At 44.5% G+C, this 21,425-nt stretch overlaps 1 protein-coding gene across 4 annotated transcripts in view; it reads right to left on the reverse strand.

Moving 5' to 3' along the window:
* The window catches only part of TTBK1 (tau tubulin kinase 1), a 109,075-nt gene that overhangs the window by 7,747 nt on the left and 79,903 nt on the right, over positions 1-21,425 (reverse strand). For all 4 annotated transcript variants that reach the window (XM_042031907.1, XM_042031908.1, XM_042031909.1 and 1 more), the window contains one exon: positions 376-1,979. In XM_042031907.1, coding sequence (XP_041887841.1) covers positions 376-1,979 — 1,604 coding nt within the window. The remainder of the gene's footprint in view (positions 1-375; positions 1,980-21,425) is intronic.

The following is a 21,425-nucleotide window of genomic DNA, read 5'->3' on the forward strand; positions in this document are numbered from 1 at the left end:
TGAGGCAATCCCAGCTGGCAGTCGTGCTGCCCTTGCAGCTCTAATTGCAATAGTCAGGCCAGGTCCCCCTGCCGAGTCCTGGCTGTGCTGCAAAACTGGGAGCTCAACACTGGGGGCATCTGCTACTATCAGACCAAGTGAAAGGGCCTGTAAAAGGAAAGGTCTCAAAGCCAGGGCAAGCGAAGAGAGGCTTCAAAAAAAGAAGACAGAGAGGTGAGTATTTCACACACCTGCGAGCTGAAATGACTGTAGGAAACAAGGATGGACTATGCATTCAAGCTGAGTACAGGATGAAGTCATGGGAGGTGAGCAAAGGCCTGGCTGTGTCTCCTCAATAAACCCAGCTCTTTGCATTTCTCATCATTTTGGTCTTACCTGCAGGCAGCAGCTGCATCCTGCGGGGAGCCACACAGCCCTGCCATTGCAGCGGCCACGGAGCTCTCTGACCTCGCCACCTCCAGTGGCGTTTTCACCGGCACGATGGGACGAGGGATTCTGCTCCTTGTGCTTATGGCTCTCTCTTCTCTCCCCAGCAGTGCAACCTTTTTCTCTCCCTTCCGTGGGATGGAGTCGTCAGAGTCGTGGGTGTCCTCCTCAGAACCGGTGGCTGATAGGGTTTCGGAGGCTCGCCGCCGCTCGTCGCTGGAGGAGGCTGAGGAGGAGGCACCTGAGGCCAGCCGGAGGAGGCGGTTCTGTCTCTTCTCCATCACCAGGCGAGCCAGGTCGGGTTGCTTTGCCCTCTTATAAAGCCTTTCTTTGGCTGAGAGTGAAGTTGAAAGGTCTGAGCCAGTGTCCTCCTCAGAGAACAAAATGGGTATCCGACTTCTATACCTGGAGCCCAGCGGCCTCCTGGGGCCCTGCTGCGGCGTCTCAAGGAGGGTCTCTGCTCGCTTCAGGTGTTCTGTCGCTGATGCCGCCTTCTCGAGACCGGGCTCCCTTGTAGCCACCTTCTCAGGCTCTTCCAAATCCAGCGAGAGCGCCGCCTTGCCGGAGAGCTCCGGCTTGTCCTCAGGAAGCTTTGGCACGCCGTTGGGAAGGGCCGGCTGCTCCCCCACAGTCTCTGAGGTGGTCTCGACGTGATTGGCCGAAAGCGCGCAGCTCTCCGTCTCTGCCCCTTCCAGCCCGGAATGGATGCTTCCATTCTCCACCAGCACCAGGTTGTCCTCCAGCTCCTCCTCGATGATGACCTCCTCGAACTGCCCCAGGGGGCAGTACTCCTCATGCCGCATCAGCTGCCCGCTGGAAGACATCACGTTTAGGTGGGTCTTCTCAGCAATGTGAACAAATGTGCGCTCAACTTTGGTAAACGGGGAGGAAGCTGTAGCCACTGCCATGGGAGGCTTTGGTTCAGATTTAAGGACTGAGGACAGGGTCCCTGGCTCAGACACATCCAACTGGCTCCCCATGGGCTGTGGCCGCTCGCTCTGAGGTGTCAGTGCAGCGAGAGTGCCCAGATCAACTTCTGGAGGTAAGTCTGCGGCCACTGGAGACTTTTTCAGATCACCTGGTGAAAACAGCACTAATGTTTTTGAGCCTTCCTCCAGCTCCAGGTCCCCGTCAGCAGTGGATGCTCGACCCTTGGACCCCTTCTGGTCATCAGCCAGGAGCGTGGATGGTGCACACTCCTGGCTGCGCTCCGTGCTCTTCTGACTCAGGTCGCTGCTGGAATCACTGTGCATGTCAATCTCATTGCCTTCCTCCTCCTCCTCCCCCTCATCTTGCTCATCTTCCTCCTCCTCGTAGTCTTCCTCATCTTCTTCCTCCTCCTCCTCCTCTTTTCCATTCATTTCCAGATAAGGTTCCAGAGGTTTGCAAGGAGCAGTCAAGACAATGTTTGAGAAATCAACTTTCTTTATCCGCTGGGATAACTTAGGCTTTTCCCAGTAGTTGCACATATCTTTTCTGAAGTCTTGGTAAGGCAAACTTAAAGGGACTGCCTTGGGCAGGCCATTCATTTCAAATGACTTCAGCATGTATGCCTGCAGGAAGACAAATGTGACATAAGAAGAGGGTGAGTTAGCATTCAGACACAGCATTGGCACAGAAGACATCAGGATCAACAGCAGCAGGAAGAATCCACGGAAAGCATCTAGTCCATCACACTTCCAAAATACATGCCTGAGCAGTCATCACTCCATCATCTGATTCATACAAACCTTAGGAAGGAGAGATTCACAGATACTTATGAATGAAGGAAAAAAAACGTGCCAAAGAAGTTCCTTTGTTAGCCGTCTTTAACCCAGACCTAAAAGAACCATTTTCAAGTAATTCCTCAGGATTTTTTCACATTTCCCAATCTTCTTCATATGTATTTATTTCAGTATTTATATATTTACATAGTTACTCCTTCCTTACTGGAACCACTTAGCAACTCTCTTTCATGCCCAGTGAACTCAAGGGGCACCTCTGGGCTAGATAAATTTCCTGATCACTTTCCATTACCACCCACCACTGTCCCTGGGGCAGTAACACTTGGAGCGCTTCTGTGTTCTCCTGGTGCATCATCCATCCCCCCTTCTGCCCCCACATCCCTTTAGCAACTCCTCATTCTGTCTCCTACAGGCTTCTGCTTCCACTAAAATCATCAGCAAGTCATGAAAGATGGGATATAAAGTGTCATAACCAGACCCTGGGGTATCCAACCAGGAGAAGTGAAGGGCAGACAGGACAGGTGGTGGGGGCACTGTTTCTCCAGCAGCAGCCTGTGGCAGTAGCAGGCTGTGAAATGATTGCAAATGATCCTACAGAAAACCAGCAGCTCACATGCACACACTTGACCAAACAAGGCCAAAATAAATAGGAAATGCCTGTCAAGCATGGCCTAATTAACAATCAGTTGCAAATGAAAATCACATCAGTGGCACTCTGCAGAATGGATTTAAAACCAAATCATTTATAGCAAGCTTCTATTAGGGCTTGCAAACTGTAACCTCTCCGTAAACTCAACCAGTCAATAATGCATCACATGTTACCCTTGGAAAGTCCTAATCATGAACAGCAGGGCTCCAAACATCTGCATTTTCCAGAGGCATTTGACAGTGCCAGAGGATATTTAGGCTACACAACTAAATGTGCGCGCACTTAACCACGTGAGCTCCAGAGCTGCCAACAGCTACCACATTCACCTGGCCATGGGAATGCATCTGTTTGTCTCTACTGGGGAGAAAAAGCCCTCAGTGGCTTTTCAGTCCAATGGCAAAATTAAAAATTGCGGTGAAAATCTGCATGTGCTGAGCCTGAAACATGTAATATTTTTATGCTCCTGTACAACAGAGATATTTCAAATAGGTTGGTGGGCAGCAGCAAGCTGTTCTGCGTGGTGGTGAGTCGTTATCCAGTTAATATTTCTTTTTATGTCTTATAAATTAAAACACAGGCTGGTTTTGGCAATAGCTCTGGAATCTGAAGCTGCTTCTATTCTTTCATTAAAGAGAAGCCTGGCCCTGAAGATGGCCCTGTATTAGCCTGGTTTGGGTTTCCACTGATCCACTCTACCTTTTGTATCAGGATGGCAGGCGTGGAACATGGACTAGTAAGAGGTGCTTACCACCCTTTGCAAAGGAAATTACCCACTTGGCTTCCTCCCTCAGGCATTTCTTGGAAATAAGTCCATTCAACAGCGTAGGACTGGATTAGGCATGTTGGCTGAGTTTGGTTTTCCCAAGAAATACCTCCACAGTGTCCTAAACAAACAGATGCACTTCCCCAGTGGGACTGGGACCCGACCAAGATCTTGCCTTGTGCTGAGTCTCCCACTGGAAAGAGTTCCACAACACCAACAACAGTTCCTCTGCCACTCTACCTCACCTCATTTTCTACATGCTGTGTTTGATGATGCAGATGGACAATTGCTGTTTTTCTTTGCATAGTGAAATATGCACCTGTGTAGACCTTCATATCTCTTCCCAGCCCTTGGCTTGTGTCATCTCTTCTGCTTTGTGGTCAAGGCAAGCTGAATCCTGTCCTGCAGAGTGCATCCTATACAGGCCAGAGACAGGTTTCTGTGCCCTGCAGTCTGCCTCACCAGCAGCCCTGTCTCCAGTAAACCCTCTTTCCTCAATAACTTTTCCCTTGCAAGACATTGAAAGGTTTTCTGAGATGAGGTTGCACTAAGCAATAATGTATGACACGGAGATGGACCGCAGGATGTTGCTGTAAGGAAAATAGTAGTTCTTTATTTCTTTATTTCTTGGGCTCTGGTACCCCTTTGCTACCAGTGAGTCACGCTGTAGATAACTTTCTAACCCCCACATACTTCCACTCCTACAAATTCCTTGCAGTATTTAGTAAATGGACTGCCTTTCTGTCTGTTATTTCAATTTCTCCAGGTATTTTCTACTTCCCTGTATGGACACTGCACCCTAAGCACAACAGTGACTGCTTTACTTCTACCTATCTTTGGGAGACTTGGACTGCTTAACCTGCTGCATGCAGTACCCCAAAACTGCCAGAACACATTCCCTAAAGCAGCCCAAGACAGTCACTGCTTTGCCACTGTAAATGCACCATGGAGAAAGTCCAAATATCCAACTACAGGAAATTCTGCTGAACAAGGTGTTCCCAGTTTGAACCCCTCACTAGAGAAACTTGGGTCCTGTCTTGACAGTCATTATGTGTCTTTTGTACTACATCACACTCAGCTGCTCTAGGACTATTCCCCAAAGGCCAGAGAAGAACTTTTCTGCTCTGCTGTACTAACAGGGAGGAACTGAGGGAAGATGTCAGAAGATCAGAAGTGGAGAGGCTTAGCCTGTATCTTAAAACTGTAGAATAGAAAAGGTATAAGGAATCTCTGGAGGTCTCTGCTCCAACCACCCCTCAAAGCAGGACCAACTTAGAGCTGGCTGTGCTGGGCCATGTCCAGCTGAGTTTTAAGTATCTCCAAGGATGGAAATCCCACAACCTCTTTGGGGCTCTCTCATAGAGTTTGAGGCATGGTGAAAAAAGTGGGGGCTTTAGGATCTAATTCCTATAGCTAACTTTCCTTTCATGCAACTTTTATCCATAACATCTCATCCTTTCACTGTGCACCTCTGAGAAGAGTATGGCCTCTCCCTCCATCAGGCAGTTCAAGGAATAAATAAGGTGCTACACCAATCCTCTTTTAAAGGCAGAACAAACCCAGCTGTCCAAACCTCTCATGTCAGGTGTTTCTAGTTCCTGGTCATCTTGGCAGCCCTCTGCCAGGTTCACTCTGCTGTGAGCAGGAACTATGCCATGAGCTAAGGCAGCCACATTTTCCTGCCTGTTAGACCTCAGATCTCCACTCCTGACTCTCTCTCGACTTGTTGGTCACTTGTCCAGGAATGCCTACGGCATTACAGGTGTCTGAGCATGTGTTCCCCACAAAGTCTGCACGTTTCACCTCTTTAACACTCTGTCTCTTAATAAAACCTGCCTTAGATCATTAACTAAGGTCAAACAGCTTGTGGGTGCTGTCCAAACAAACACTTTAGGACTTTACCTACTCTATGGTCAAACCTGGAAACTCCCAGATGGAACTCTGCGGAGTTTCACGACAGAAGGCAACAGAGTTACCAGAGATAGAAATAAAATCTGAAAGAATGTGGGACAGTTCAGGGTCTGCAAAACTTATCAACCCATTAGAAACATCAATACCACTGCCCTCTTCCAAGTCCATTAATGTCAAGGAGTGGCCCCCTACCAACAGCAGCACTCATGAGGACTGGTGATGAAAGATTTGGAAAAAAGAGGCATCACTTGCCTTATAATTCACCAGTGTGGCCAGTAAACAAACCAACAGTGGTATTTCATCATGGATTGTCAATAGTTTTTTGCCAATGCTGCAACTTTAACTGATGCAGTTCCAAACATTGTCAAGATGGTGACATTGCCACAGAGGTTGCTCATACTTGAATGGCTGCCCTAGATGTGAAGGACAAGCTTTTCATAATTCCCCTCCTCGACTATGTTTCCTTATCATTATTGCTTGACCTCTTTATGGACTACTGAGGAAAGGAAAATCATGGGAACGACGTAACTGCACATGAATGTACTGGAACTGTTAATAAGTGAACTGAGATTGTTCCAACAACTGTCACATACACCCAACTGACCTTACTCACATAGAATGGGGATTCAGTGGGCATGGGTCTCATTGTAATCTATGGCAAAAGGGGCCAGAACAGGTGGAGACACCACTGGAGTTTAGCTCCCACTCTTTCAGTGATATCAAAATGAGGTGCACCGATCTTGGAAAGGGTTGGTCTCCCTGTGAAACAGGCAGAACAGACAAAGAGAGGATAGAGTGTGATCAGGACCTTCCCACCTCCCAGATGTAGTTCATAAGGGTACAGTGTCACCTGCAGGCACTGCTTAGAAACTTACAGTGGTCTGTCTGTCTGGGAGCTATCAGGGGAACTATGAAAGAATGGTTCAGCACACGCCCCCTCCCACGGGAAATTCAGAGTTGCAATGGCTCACATTTCACAGCCATGATGGTTCAAGACTGGTCTAAAGAGGAAGAAATCTGATGGATATTCCACATTCCATCATATTCCCAAGCTAATGGTCCTGTCGAATGCTCCAAGGGGTTATGTTACTAGATGGAAGTTCAGGTCTTGCTTCAAATCTTAGGCTGCAGTTAATCCAAACTTTTGTATGGATACACACTATTAGTCAAAGCCCTGAGTGTTCACCTCCCTCAGTCTTCCAACTCACCAGTAACTTGGGAAATATTAACCATGGATTTGATCAAAACTTGGGAGATAATGTGAAAAACCCACACAAATCTGACTTGGGGAACCGAGGAAGGAAAATACATTGTGAAGTCGCCCAAGAACAATACACCCACACGGAACTGCAACACCACTAAGCCACCATTAATATTTGTGGTCCTAGGGAAGTGATTGATATGATTTATCATCATCCCCAGGACGCACGTACTAATATACCATGAGGAATGCATATTCCAAGGGTACAGGGAGTGGCACAATGTGGTGTCTGGTCTTTTTTGACTAACAATGATACCAGGTCTGACATGATTTGTTCAGAGCTAAGCATACTCTTCTGAGGCATACCAAGTGGGTCAGCACTGATGGAATATGGTCTGCTGAGGGACAGTGATGCCAACATGCACTGGGACTATTAACACTTTGTCCCCTTTGGAGGAAGCAGCCTCTTACAACAGTGGTGTGTGTGGACAAACCAAAAGGGAGTCACAAGACCAATGACAACACGTGTGTCCTGGATAACCCAAAAAATGTGTCTTGTATTCCATATCTTTCCTATGCCAACCTGCTCAAGATTATCACTGTCCCTTTAAAAGACAGGGACAGGCACACTGTGCTCACTTTCTTGTTTCTCTCCGGGCTGCCAAGAAAGTTGTCTGGGGCAGGTTCTCAAAGCCAGCACAAGGCAGAAGCCCTCTTTTGTTTTCTCTCTGGGTTTTAGAGAATTTCCTAACACCATTTTGGCTGCTCTTGCTGGAAGCAATAGCTGTTTCTGGAGCTGGGGAGGACGTTTTCCTTGGACCTTTTAACTGCTGCTGCCCAGGACGTCCTGGAAAGCCAGACCCCTTCTCTCTCCACGAGTTCCAGCTGCTGCCCTACTTCCAGTCGCCACTGCTGATGGAACTGCCACTGCCAGGAGCCCCTGTCGGGTGGTGTGGAGCTGACAACCTGGCAGCACTGACTCTTGGTTCTGAACTATATGAAATAGTCCTTCCAGGTTTTTTTTGTTTTGTCCCTGTTCCCCGTTGGTCGATTTTTGGGGGAAGAGGGAGTTCTGTAAACACAAAGGCTCAGTTGTGTTGGGTTTTTTCTTTTCTTTGTCCTCTCCCTCAGCCATGTGGTTGGGAGAAGGAGGCTTCTCCACCAGCTTGTCTTTACCAACAAGATGTTTGTGACAACTGGACTTGTGGTGGGGTGGGCCCTGGAATCTATTTTTACACCCCAGCTGACAGCATTCCAAGACTGACTGATGTTATATAACCTTACCAGACAAATTAAAGCATTGACTAATGCAATTCGAGTGGGACTGGAGGAACTAAAGGAACAATTGGAGGCAACATCAAAAATGGCTTTGCAAAACAGACTAAAATTAGACTTTTATTATGGCCTGAAAATGGAATGTGTGGATGTGTGAGTCTGTCGAACGATACCTGCTCCATTCACATACCAAATGTAACTAAAGACCTGTATGAACAACTAGATCATATGAAGTATACAGCAAGAGCAAGCAGAGTTCTTGGAAGTAGTATGGAAAAGGGACATTTAACGAGCTGCTGCATGGGTTAGGATTTTCACTTACTGGCTGGTTACAGAGCTTATCACTGTCTTTGTTATTAGTTTTTGTTGTAATTATTACATTTCGTGAATTATTATCAATGATAACCGAGGTAATGATCTGTCAGGTATGCATAAGATCTGTATAGATGGAAATGAAAGACGTGGAAGAGGAGGAAAAGGAATCACCCTAGAGAGATACCCCAAAAATCAATTATATGAAGTTAAATGAACCTTATGATGTCCCCTGTGGTCAAGAAAAAGAAATACACAGTCCATGATGTCCCTTAGTGTGAGACAATGTTATGGCTGTTGTTTGTGTGCCTGTGGCCATGGGGTGAATAACGTGATGAGTGCTAAGTGTTGGTTTAAGTCGGTGACAAACTGATGATGCTCATTGAAAAAAATGTGAGCTGGGCTCCTCACTGACCTTGCACATGGGTGGAGCAAGGTCAAACCACTGGATGTTGTCTGCAGTGAAGTGGAGGCCTCACAGCCCGATATTGTTTCAGTACCAGCCATAAGCCTCACTCCCCCTTCCCCCTCCACAAGAAGCTGTGTTGTAACTCTGGTCCATTAAGAAGATTAGGATCCAGATTCTCTGGAGAAGGGCAGACAGCCCTGATTGCTGCCTCAGTAGGTGGAGGAGGACCAAAGTGATTATTTTACCTTTTGTATCAACTTTAAATTCTGACTGAAAGTAACCAAGACCCTCATTAAGCCTTATTTGCTTATTAACATTCACACCCCTCAGAATGCAAATGAAGAGAAAAGAGAACATGCCTTACATATATGACAACAGTGACCAAAATCCCACCTACGCCATGTGATTGTTCCACCCCTTTGGGAAAATTATTGTATAAAAGAAGGGGTGTATTGGGGCAAAGAAAAAGCACCATGCATGAATCTGAATGGTGGAAGTCCTTACTTCACTTGGCCAGATCTATAGTATTGATACGTTGCGTTATTTGTGAATCTGTGATCTGTGAATTTGTGATGAAGTTCTTATTGAACACAATCAGACCCATAGTGTCAAGAACCACATTCTTTGTAAATCTGTGCTTGTTAAAGTTCTTCTTGAACACAGCTACACTCACACTGCTGAATTGGGAATAATCAGCAATTAAGCCCAGCCACATCCAGCCCCTCTGATCTCTGACGAGCTGCTGGACCTGGGGACAAGTGGGTTAATTTTCTGTCAAAATTGCTATACCATTCATGCCACATACAGTACAGAGTGGGCTCAGTGCCCTCCAGAAAAGCCAGCTCTCCTAAGCAGCTCTGTGCTGATATGGGGAGAATGGAACAGTTTCCTGTGTGAGCCTAATCAATTTTCCCTTTTACTTTAGAATTTGGGATTTTTTTCTCTCCCATCTCCTGTAAGCAAAAACCAACCAGGTACAGGAAAAACCCCCTCACAATATTTATTTCACATAAATTCAGGAAATGATGCACTTTTATCTACTGTTCTGTTTCAGACTGTGCTCTAAACCATGGCATCACTGGATCCTTCTGCAGAGCTTGACAGATGTACATATCTGCCCCATACCAGCAGCCTGTCAGGGGCAAACCAAAACACACTTTGAAGCATGGAGAAGATGGGCTTTGGAACTTGCTAAAGGCAGATTCAGAAGAATCCCGCCTAACCTTCCACAGAATTCCCAGGAGAAAAGGGGACTCACACACTGTACAACCCTCTGAGACCACAGCCTAATCCAGGCTCTTCCTCCCAGACCATCACCTGCCTGCACAAACTGCTCTCTGCCTTTGAGGAGCTGAAATCTTGTGATTCTTCTGCATGAGGGAAGTTTCCACCACCCTTTCCACAGGTATCCAAGCCTTCACATGCCTTGAATTGAAATCACAGTGTGGCCTTCCCAAAGTACATAAAATACACCTCTAACAGTCACATAACTTGGTTTCTAGTCCCAAATCTGTCTTAACTGCAAGTTTTTAGTGATCACATTTGTAAACAATAATGGACCTCTCACTGTTCTACCAGATCTCCTTCAACTCCCTGCCCGGTGCTCCCATGTACCCAAGGATGAGCAGGGGACACCTTCCCAGAGCAAAGGAAGTAGAAAAACAAAGAAAGAAATCAAATAAAAAACCCAGCCATCAACAAGATGCTGCCTTTGATTCTTTAATAAGGTTTTGGTAGTATACAAGCTTTTTTTGTTTGTTTGTTTTTTCTTTTTTTTTTTTTTTTTCCCGATTGTCTGGATTAACATACATGGATTTAAAAAAGGCACAAAATCCATTGCACAGCTTCTGTTTTGTTTGTTTTTGATGACATTGCCTGTTCATTGTGGTTTCAAGTGTAGGATTTTACAGTACTCTGCAGCATTTACAGCATGATCTACATACAGGTAATCAATGCATGCTTTTATACAGGAGACAGAATTCAAATTCTCTCTCAGTATTTCTATATACACAATAATACAGTCTTTTTCTTCTGAAAAAAAAGCTTTAAATTGGTCTTGCATGCTTGGTATACCAGAAGAATTAGTGCAAGCATATATTACAGTGTTATTGCAGTACAAAAAGGGGTTGACCTTAGGCTCTAAAGGGATTAGATAAGGAAGAATAAAAAGACTCGAGGAAAACAAGCTTTGGATCCCTTTAGCCAACTACGTCCTTCCAAACGGATCCCTACACAGTACTGCCTTTAAAGCTACAGCAGGCTGCGTCCCCTCCATCTCCCTGCTGCCTTCCCCCTGAGACGAACTTCCACAGCTTCTGCAAACCTTCTGTCCCTAGCAGTCCGTGAGGACTCCTGGCAGCTTGAGGAATCCCTCCTGCTGGACCTCTTAACACTGGAGACCTGCTTGAAAGGGACTGCACTGACATCCACTGCTTCAAGCAAACTCAAGTCCCAGCAGATGGAGTTTCTCAAGCAAACCAGGAAGCACAACAGGTTCCCTACGGCTTTTGTCTCCTCTCAGTAGCAATGACCACAGAAACCCACATTCACCTCCTACTCAAGCAGCAGCTGGTTAAATATGGTTTGGACTCTCCTGCTTAGCAGCAACAGAAGTCTAATAGGTGACAAAAGGTAATGCGAAGGAAGGATATGCTGGTCCCTGAGATTCTTCATGGGAGCTGAAAAGTCTGAGAAGCAGAAATCAAGTTCTCAACACGACGTTAATTGTTCCACTGGGAATGGGAAGAGGCCTTAGTCCTGAGAGATGCAGATGGCACACAGACAGCAAAAGCTGTAGTCCAGTCTTCCCTGTAACAGCTTTTATTTGGATACTATCAGGACCTTAGCATATCCTGGAAAGTGACATTATCCTCTGCCAACATAGACTAAGCTTGATCGGGACTGGGAGATCTGGCAGGATTGACAACAGTGAGTGGAAAAAACCCTAGAATCTGAGTTTCTGAAGCAGCTCTTCCTTCAAACCAGCATCAGATGAGGTAAAAGTAGCAGGGGCCTTAGAGCTGCCATGCTTACTTGCAGGATCTCCATGTTCCAAGAATCAGCACCATAAATGTTAGAGATGTTCTTCTATCCAGCATCTCACCATCAAATGCTCTACAGCCTTTTTCTTCATTCTTTTGACCAAGGTGAATAGGACAATCCAGTCCTGTGCTGGGTAAGTGCTCTGCTCCTCCCTGTTTGTGCTTTCATGTGTTAGGTTTGTGCCAGTTTTCCTAGCGTCTTGGATGGAAGCAAAAGCTCTGTAAAAGTGGAATGCCTGCCACTCAGCTTCCCAGCTCTGTACCCACCAGAGTCTCCAGCGAGAGCCAACGCAGAGCTCCCTGTCTGAGTGGACATGGGGACCACTTCATTTTTATCATTCATTAGAGACTCGGGAAATAGTGAGCAAGTGGAAGGAAATGATAATTCAGAAGTTGTTCTAATCCCTAACTGTAAAGGCAACTTAATAGCAGCAAGAAAGAAGAAGAATATTCTGAAAGCTAAACATCTTCCTAAGTCATAAAAATAACCAGAAGTCAGCAGTGCTGAATAAGAACCTGATCTGGTGGGGGTTTTTCTAGAAAGGACCAAGCTGAAGGGGCAAGAGTCCCATGGAAATCCTCCTTATCTGACTTGTTCAGAGGAAATTTGCCATTACTGTGTTTCATGTTGCCAGATAATTAATTGCACTCATAATTAAACTGAGAAACTTGTTGGAGTTGTTGGAGGAAACCCTGGGGATTTTTACGAGGCAAGTGCACTAGATGAGGTAACTCATTGAAACACTTTGCATATGAAAAAATAAAACCTTCGAACATAAAGCAATTTTCTTTTCAAACACTAGAAGACATGCAAGTGAATGTAAAATGGGGATTGCTTCCAATCCCCAGGTTACATGGTTAGCAGCTTGTTCAAAATGTACATTCATCATAACATCATTTTTTTCAATGGCAGGTGTGATACAAAGAAGTTGCAATACAGCAAATAACACTTAGAAACATTTCCCAGAAATTAATCTTTGCGCTGTCCCCTGGAACTACCAATGCAGGTTTGTTGTTATAGTCACCCAAACACAAAACACATGGCATTAAAACACAACAAAAAAGCAAGGTAGTGTAGCGATGATCAGCCTTTACGTGTTTTATTTCATGTTTTAATATTACCCAAAATAGGTGTTTGCATACTATAAATTACGTCCCAAGTGCCAGCACTGTTCTCATCACCAGAATACTCTGCCACCAACTGACAGCAAAAGGAGAGATATATATGTATGTTACAACACACTGAATTAAGAGACCTGGGCTGGGCCAGGTTGCTGAAATCTGACCTGCAGTATGCAGAGGAGGCCAGGTGTGCCACCTGAACCAGACACCATAAAGATACTTTCTGTAAGTGGTTGAGATTTGTTCTTTGCAACAGCCTTTTCAGCATTTGGGGGTGTGCAAAGTGGCCCACTACTGGCACAGAAACTCTTCTGTAAGGCAGGACCACGTGCGACCGTTCACATACCACGTGTGGGTCATGCACACACACAAACACACAGACAATCAGAAATGGAAACTCCAGCAAAAAGCATCACAACACCACCCTGGGGACAACAGTGAAATCAGGAAGCACATCTGGCTTACTTTGGTCAGCCCCTCCAGAAATTATCATCTCCTCCAGTCACTCTGGGGAGAGCTGGTAACTACAGGGAAGCAGGTCAAGAAGAAACCCCATCTTCTCAAGCTGAGAAATATTGGGGGCAATTTTTTCACCATAAACACTAACAGGATTTTAGGGGCTTGCAAATTATCCATGATTTTAAAGGCTTCAGACCTTGTCTGCTAGGAAATGCAATTTTATTTTTTTCAGCTAGCCTCTTGCAGCCCATCTGTTACTGCCAAGCAGAGCTAGACAAATACATGATAGCTATCTCCAAATTGTTCTTTCCCATTTTTACCAAAGGGAAACAAGAAAAGGAAAAATAAAAATAAAAGCTTCTCTTTTGAGTAGATTGGGATAAAAGAGCCCTTTCTTATTCAATGTGAAAGTAGAAAAATGGTCTCAGCTTCAGGTAAAGTTCTGAGAGTGTCATGAATAAATTTCTAATGACAACCATTAACAAAATGTCTCATTCTTATAACCCAGCAGTTGACAATACAAATAAATTCAGTCATTGACGCAGGACTGCGTCAGTTACTAAGTGCTGTAATACAAACACGACTGGATACCACAGAGACTCCATGTAGCCTAAGGAAGAGATGCCAGACCCACTGGACAAACATGGTTGGTACCTGTCACCAATCCCTCCAGATAAGAAGTAGAAAATCTTCTATTTTCAAGAATAATCTTGTGCTGCTGTCAAGCTCTTAAAAGTTCCACATAGACATATCATGGAAGATTGATGGCGGTGTGAGAGGGAAGGACGTTAGAAAACAGGAAAAGGACTGAACACATCTTTCCGTGCTTTCTGACCTTCAGTCTCCTATTGTTGAGCTATTTTACAAGAGAGGAATGAACTAGCAATCGTTGTATTTTCTTGCCTTAATTTATTTACAAAGGATCACAGCACCAGATTCAAATAGTGCATTTTTACATGTGAGGAAGGGAAGTTCCTGGTGATCTGCAGTCAAAGAAATGCCTCCGTGATATTTGTTGTATTTGGTATATAGGTCCCACCCACTGTCCCGACGATTTACAGATCACCAAAAAACATTCAGCCTCCTGAAATTCCTTTTGTGCAACCAAACATCTGGCTTCATCCTGACATGTTCTGAAAAGGCTTTTCTTGTTCTGACTCCCCTATGTCAAACAGCAGGGAAGTGACTAATGGCAAAAATAAAGCACTTGGGAATCATTTGGATTTAAGAGCCTATAGGAAGGTATGAAATACCACAAGTGTTTCTGAATAAACTCTGGAAAGGCTAAATTGAGGTGTTTGCTCTGGTTTCCCAGACTGCAGAAGGCTTCTACTTACAAAACAAATCACCAAGACTGTTTCTGAATAAACTCTGGAAAGGCTAAATTGAGGTGTTTGCTCTGGTTTCCCAGACTGCAGAAGGGTCCTTCTGACTGCAGAAGGCTTCTACTACAAAACAAATCACCAAGACTCTCAGAAGAGGCTGCACACGTTGGGACAAAGTAGTCAGTGACAAAGATGGTACCAAAGCCTGGCAATGCTACTGAAACAAAAGACAAATGAGGTAGATAAACACTCCAAAGTAAAATCTTTGGAAGAAATGTTTGAAGCACAGAGCAGAGAAGTGTCCCAAATGACACTTGTTTTGTTTCTCATCTCAAGTGCTCACAGCCTAGGCAAGTTAGAAGAGCTGTGTGTCCACTGGCTTTAGAGCCACTTTCGGAAAAGAAACAGCTGAGCTACTGAAGAGCCATTCAACCTCTGTGCCCCTGAATTGGCTGAGGAAGGTGCTGAAAACACCTCCGCTTATTATGGCTGATCAAGCAACAGGCCTCTTTCCAGAGGTTCTGTATCTAAAAAATATAGCAGAAAGGAAAGAAAGATTGTTGACTGGTTCTTAAAGGCATGCTGCTTTCTTGTGTAACACCTGGGTCTGGCTGCTCCAGAAGCAGCTGGGGAGAGTTGGGTGTCAAATGGAATTGAAGAAAAAACAAAGAGCTTGTTTAAAACAACAAGATACTTTGGCGGCCTAATGGCAGTGGCACAGGCTTGATAAGGGAAGAACAGTCATTATATGTGGCAAAGTAAAGAACACCAATCCCCAGGAAAGAATCCAGCAGTCCGTGATACCTCCAGTTTAAGACAGGCAACAGGAGGAAACACTGGTGTGTTGAAGTTTGCAGTTAATGAAGAGTGTCAGCTCTGTTGCACTTACAGTTTCCCTCTACTGGCTGTTTGAAATACCCTATTTGATTTGAAACCTCCCCACTCTCCCAGCTCCTAGGTAGGAGAATGGGGACAGCAAATTTTGCCAGCCTAGAAAACATCCATTTGGAAGAACTTGCAGGTTTGCAACTGGAGTTGTGGCGTTTTCTCACTCACAGAGACCTGGCACTGATTTAAGCAGAATTTAGAGACATGCTCACAGCAATAGAAACGGTGTTCAGCCAGCTACTTACATGGCTTGCAAACACACATGGTACCTGTGTCTTAAGGGAAAGGGCACTGCCAGCTGTCTAAATTTAGCTGTTGATGCAGACAACGATTGGGCAGAGCTTGCTAAGTCCTAAGGATTCCCAGATTTGAAACTGTCTTGAAAATGGAAGGTATCTTCCATTCTCATTTTTGAAATCAAGCTGCCTTTAAACAGTGCGATCCTCACACAGATTCCATGTAGAGCTGAGACTGCTCCAGTTGCCAAAATGTGCCATTTTTTTCCAATTTCCTCCAAGGAAGTCAGAGGGGGGGAAGGCTCCTTTGCTGCTCCAAGTGCTATAGGGATTTTATGGCACACCACGAGCGATGCAATGCATAGGAAACCGATGCAGGAGGTATGCTCTGCAGATTCTTGGGAATGGCAAAGGCAGAAGGTAGTGCAGGTATCCAGGGATGCAATAACGATGTGAGGGATGAGATTCCATGAATGGCAATGGAGGTAAGCCACGGGGGCAGGTGAACGTGTGGAGTGGGACACACAGAGGCAACCAAGGCAGAGCAAAAAGACTTTGTCATACAGGGAAGAGATGGGAGAGGCAAATTGGAACAAAGAGGCAACTAGATCTAAGAGAACTTCTCAGTGAGGTGAAGGGGTTCTGCAGGTGAAGTCTACCAGCAGCTTGGGGCTATAGCCAACTGCTGCTGTTCTTGCATCCAGATTCAGATTTGAACAGAAGCTGGGTGGCAGCTGCTGAGCAATGTCTGTGCTTACAGAGCAATGAGGAGATCCCAATGAGCAATGAGGAGAACAATGAGGAGAACATCACCTGCCTTATCTCAATCCAGCCTGGAGGCCACTGTCCAAGTACAGCTTCTCCATCCTGGGGGGGGGGGAGGGGGGGCCTGCAGCCTTGACCACCACAATGCCCAAGTGGAGACACACAACAAGGAGGAGTGGTAGAACAAACAGGAGCGACTTCATGAAGAAGAGCTAGTGTAAGGATGGGCTTATATCACCCAATATGGCTGTTTTACAGGGCATTTCTATCTCACTTTCTCTCATCACTGCAACAAAAGAGACTTTAAATAGTGAAAGAGGTGGTGCACCACAACTCTTTCACATGCCTGCCCCCCTACAGTAGTAAAAAAGAATGGGAATGGCAGACAAGTTCAGGCTCACACCAGGGACTTTGTCATCATGGGGGTATCAAGAGGAGGCTCCTAATGCACACTGGCATCTGCAGACCTGCACCTGCGTCAGTGCAACTCATTTTCAGCCAACCCCCTCCCACCAAAACGGTCTCCCCTGAAAGTGAATGCACGCTGGCATAACCACATTTATCCAATGCTAGCTTAACCCAAGCATTTACATAACATTTGCACAGAAATCATATCTCACTAGCTCCTTCCTTGGGGAAGGAGGCTGAGGAGAGAGCAATAAATTGGAAACATCTCCCGTTCTGCATAGAAAGAAAGTGAAAGGAGCCAAGAGGCCAAGATATAAAAAGATGGCTTTTATATGTATATAAAAGTGATGAACATTTGCTCACTGAAGTAGATCATGAGATCCCAGCAACAGCTACCTGTCCTGATGCCAATGATCTCTGTGAGGGAGTGCTCATTTCCAATTTGGATTCTGAGGAGAACAAGTGCTATGTACAATGTATGTAAAAGAAGAGTACATCCCTCAGGATGCAAATCCTGTTCTTGGACCCTTCTGATGAACACAATTTGCCTAAGAGTGTGATGCTGAACGGGAATTTTATTTCACTAGTATTGATTCCCAATGGCTCATTCCATCTGAAGAACTAAAAAAACCCTACCAAACACAGGAAGGACAAATAACTAGGGCAACTAACTTTTCAGCCCACAGACCCCGGACCAATTTTCATGTCAACAGCCTTCCATCAGTTGGGTTTTTTGCCAACTGATTTTGGACATATTTACATTTATAATTGCAGTCATTATAAATTAAACACAATAAATAAATGCAATATAAATGTAATCTACATAAGTTTTTTTAGAATTGCACCGCAACTAGTTTCAATATTAATTTATTACATTTCCATATATATAAAAAAGATCTCTTTTCACATTTCTTTAATTTGCCAACTGTTCCTCAACAATACGTAGATTCCATAGTAATTAATACAGCATTAGATGAAGATGTTAAAAAACCCCTTCAAATTGGCTATTTTTAATACTTTTTGCATAATACTTTAACATCAGGATTCCAGCCATTAGCACCAATTAATTTTTTCAGAATTAAATTGTAAAAGACATACTGATCATGAAATAAGACCTCCCACAAAACCCAGGTGACAGCAACATGTCAAATTATTCTGGTATAGAACCCAAATTTGATGGTTTAACAGGATTGGTTTAGAAACCAGTATCCCACCTTACAGAGACTGAACAGCAAAAAATTCAGAGTCTTTTAATAATGTATTTCAGTGGTTTACCACACACACCTATGTCTTTAAAATGAGCATCTTGCTTCTAGGTTTACCTTTGCTACTTTATCTTCCAACCCTTACACTCATTATCTTTGCCTGGCAGGTTAAAACCCCTCTTGCTCTCTTCAGGCAGGGACACCTAACAGCAATCACGTCACTTTTTAGTTTTGTATTTAATGACAGACTGCATTTCTTCCAGCTTATTCTACAAGGCAGGTTTTACAGAATCAAGCATTCTTGTACCACTTCTTCTCTTTTAGGTTTTGAAAATCTTTTACAAAAATTTCCGTACGAGACTTGGATATGATGTCTGGTAGTGATCTCACCACCACCAAATATCTCCCTCTGCTCACATCTTCCATTTTCCTGCTGACACACCAGAGAATGTATTTATTCCTTTTTGCTGTAGCAGCATAGTGGGAACTTAGATGCAGCTAATTACTTCACCTAACTCCCACCTCATTTTGGGAGACAGCACCTCCCAGGGCACAGTTTCTCTCATTCTGTACATGTGACTTACATCTTCCATACTCCAAACATGACCTTGTCCCTGGGTGCATGCAATCATTACTTTGAATGCAAGCAATTTATCAAGCAATTCAGATCCTTCTGCAGAGCCAGTCTGTCAGTAGTGTTTTATCAAACCACCCACCTTCTGTCACTGCAAACTTTCTCCTCAGTGATTTCTTTGTTCTTCTTGACAGCCACTAAAGGCATGGAATAGTGCTGAGCTAAGGGCAGGAGGTCAGGAGTCCTAATGAGAAACAGCCCCTCTTGTAAGAGATAGCAACACATAAACATATTTTGTTTGTCTAGTTGGCTTTCAATTTATTAATAATTTAAACTGGAAGAAAGTCTTATTGGAGTCTATATAAATCAACCATCTTTATAAACCAGATTTTTGAACTTACAAGAGCAGTATCAAGTTTATGTGAGCAGCATTATGATGAGTAGCATTAGATAGATCACTGACCTTTGAAATTTATGTATGGAGCTATTTATTGGCTAGTCATTGTTTTTGTCTGAACAAAGGGCTTAGAGTTTATAAATACCAGTTATCCAGTTTGTTCCCTTTTCTGACGTGCAAAACTAAAAATTGGTTGATTTTTCTTTAAAAACAGAACAAGAGTAATTTTAATTCCTAAAATTGACCTTGAAAAATGAACATCAGTGCTTTGGATGCTATGAACAAAAATTATTAAGAGTTACTGATGTAAGTCTAGTGCTTTCACAAATTCCATTTTCTCTGGAATCTCTTGTTCCATTAAAGTCTCTATTGAAGTTGGAAAAAAATAACATCAGAGTAGAGTCTACTTAAGGAAATTATCCCTTCTCATGCCACTTTGAGAAGAACAAAGCCTTGCTCTTTTTTGTATCTTGGTGCTTGACAAGGGAACTGCCAAATAGGATTAGGCTGCTGGTTAATTCAGCCCAAGTATTTTTGGCAACACCCAGTACCTTTTTAAAAAATAAAGCTCATGAACAAATTGCAGATAAAAATTTTGTCTGAAGAGTAAACTGTCCCATTCACACATATTCTTGGGACAAATCGAAAGAAATTGATGTCACTGATTCAAGAATGACTGTGGGAAGGGGCTGGTCATACCTGTGCCGAATCTCTCAAGGAGAGCATGTTGGCCCCTCCATCTCCATCCCTGCACCTCCCAGGATGCTCTGTCAGCGTGTCAGCCTGTCAGACCATGTCCTGCAGCATGCAGACATGCTGGGCCAGGTCCTAGGAAGTTCAGGAAGCACCACTCACCCTGTCTGGGGCTGCACTATCTGGTCTTGCTTATGGGAGGGTGAATCTAATATTAAGGGAGCCTCAGGTAGGGCAGATGTACCTACAGAAAGCACTGCTTGGCAAGAATTGTTCATTGTAAGCCCACTGGAAACACCCTACCTATGCAGTGAGACCTCCATGTCACAACCTCCTTCCAACACCCACACGTACCCCAATCCATTCTCACATCTGTCTGAGCTTTCTACATGTTTTATTGCCTGTATCCTATGCTTGTATATTTTCTGCACAATGTTTTACTTTGGACTTGCACTTCCCTAGAGCCCTGAGCACCATCTATGACCCCTTCTTCCTTAACCTTAACATCCATACTGCCTCTTCTCCCAGAAGAACAGACCAAAGGCTCATGGCAATAGAAGACAATTACTACATTCACTTAACTACAGAAAGTCTTCATACAGTCTGGTGTTTTACCCTGCAACTCTACTGAGAAGGGCAATATATTTCTGCAAACACAGGAAATAAGTCATACTTATGGCAACTTAAATTAACTTTGATCTCCCTTTTCCTTTGAGATTCACAGTTTTAGGGAAGGTTTTCATGGGCTCTCTATACCAGGAGCTGAGGCCACTTTATTTCTCAAATGAGATCTGTTATCACAGGCATTTCCAAGCAAGGCCAAGAAGCAGGACTGCTCTGCCACTGAAAAGCTGCAGGTGCCTAAAATTTCTGGAATTTAAAAACAGCATAGTATACAGCTGGATCAGTAAGAAAATCTTTGCTATCCAACTTGACAGTCAGTGCCTCTGGGGGCAGGTAGGAAAATTTGGAGCAGCTTAGGAGTGGAGAGCAGACAAACAGTCTCACTGTCATGTAACAGAGGCACAGCCAGAGAGACAGAAATGTGTGGTCACTGTATGGAAACCAAACTGCAACAAAAGCAAGGGGATTTCCAAAGCCAAAGCAACAAAGAGATACATGATTGTAACTCCACAAGAGGGACAAACCTGAGGTCCTGCCTCAGGTGAGCTTTGAGTGGGAGTCTGCCTATATCAAGATGAAGTTAATCTGCCTACAGATTCGGCCCAGTGTAAGATACCAACAGAGATGCTTGAACCGCTTTGCTGAGGAAGGTAACGCTTGCTGATACCTCCACAGTCTCTCCATTCCAGTCATAACTTGACAACGTTTGCTGCTCGATTGCATGTGTTCAGTGAGGCAGCCCTGCACTTCCTACCCCGAGGCCGCAGGACACGCGAGCGAGTTTTTCAGATGAGCCCTGGCATCCACCTCTTTCACACACCACACGTTCACCATCTGCGTTCTCATCTTCGGCCTTGCTGCCGCCCCTCGCTCAGGCTGCTGGGAGGTTTAGAAAGGCAGATGTTTTCAGTCTCTGTGGGGTCTGGTTGCAGGGGCTTTGGAAGTTACAGTACCTTAGGCCAGTGTTGTCTGGGATTCAATATTGCATTAAGTGGTGACACATTGTGGGTGGGTGGGA

This window comes from Corvus kubaryi, unplaced genomic scaffold (genome assembly GCF_017639235.1).
Source record: "Corvus kubaryi isolate FWS band 111438036 unplaced genomic scaffold, C.kubaryi_AGA036_p1.0 37347, whole genome shotgun sequence".
Classification (NCBI taxonomy): Eukaryota; Metazoa; Chordata; class Aves; order Passeriformes; family Corvidae; genus Corvus; species Corvus kubaryi.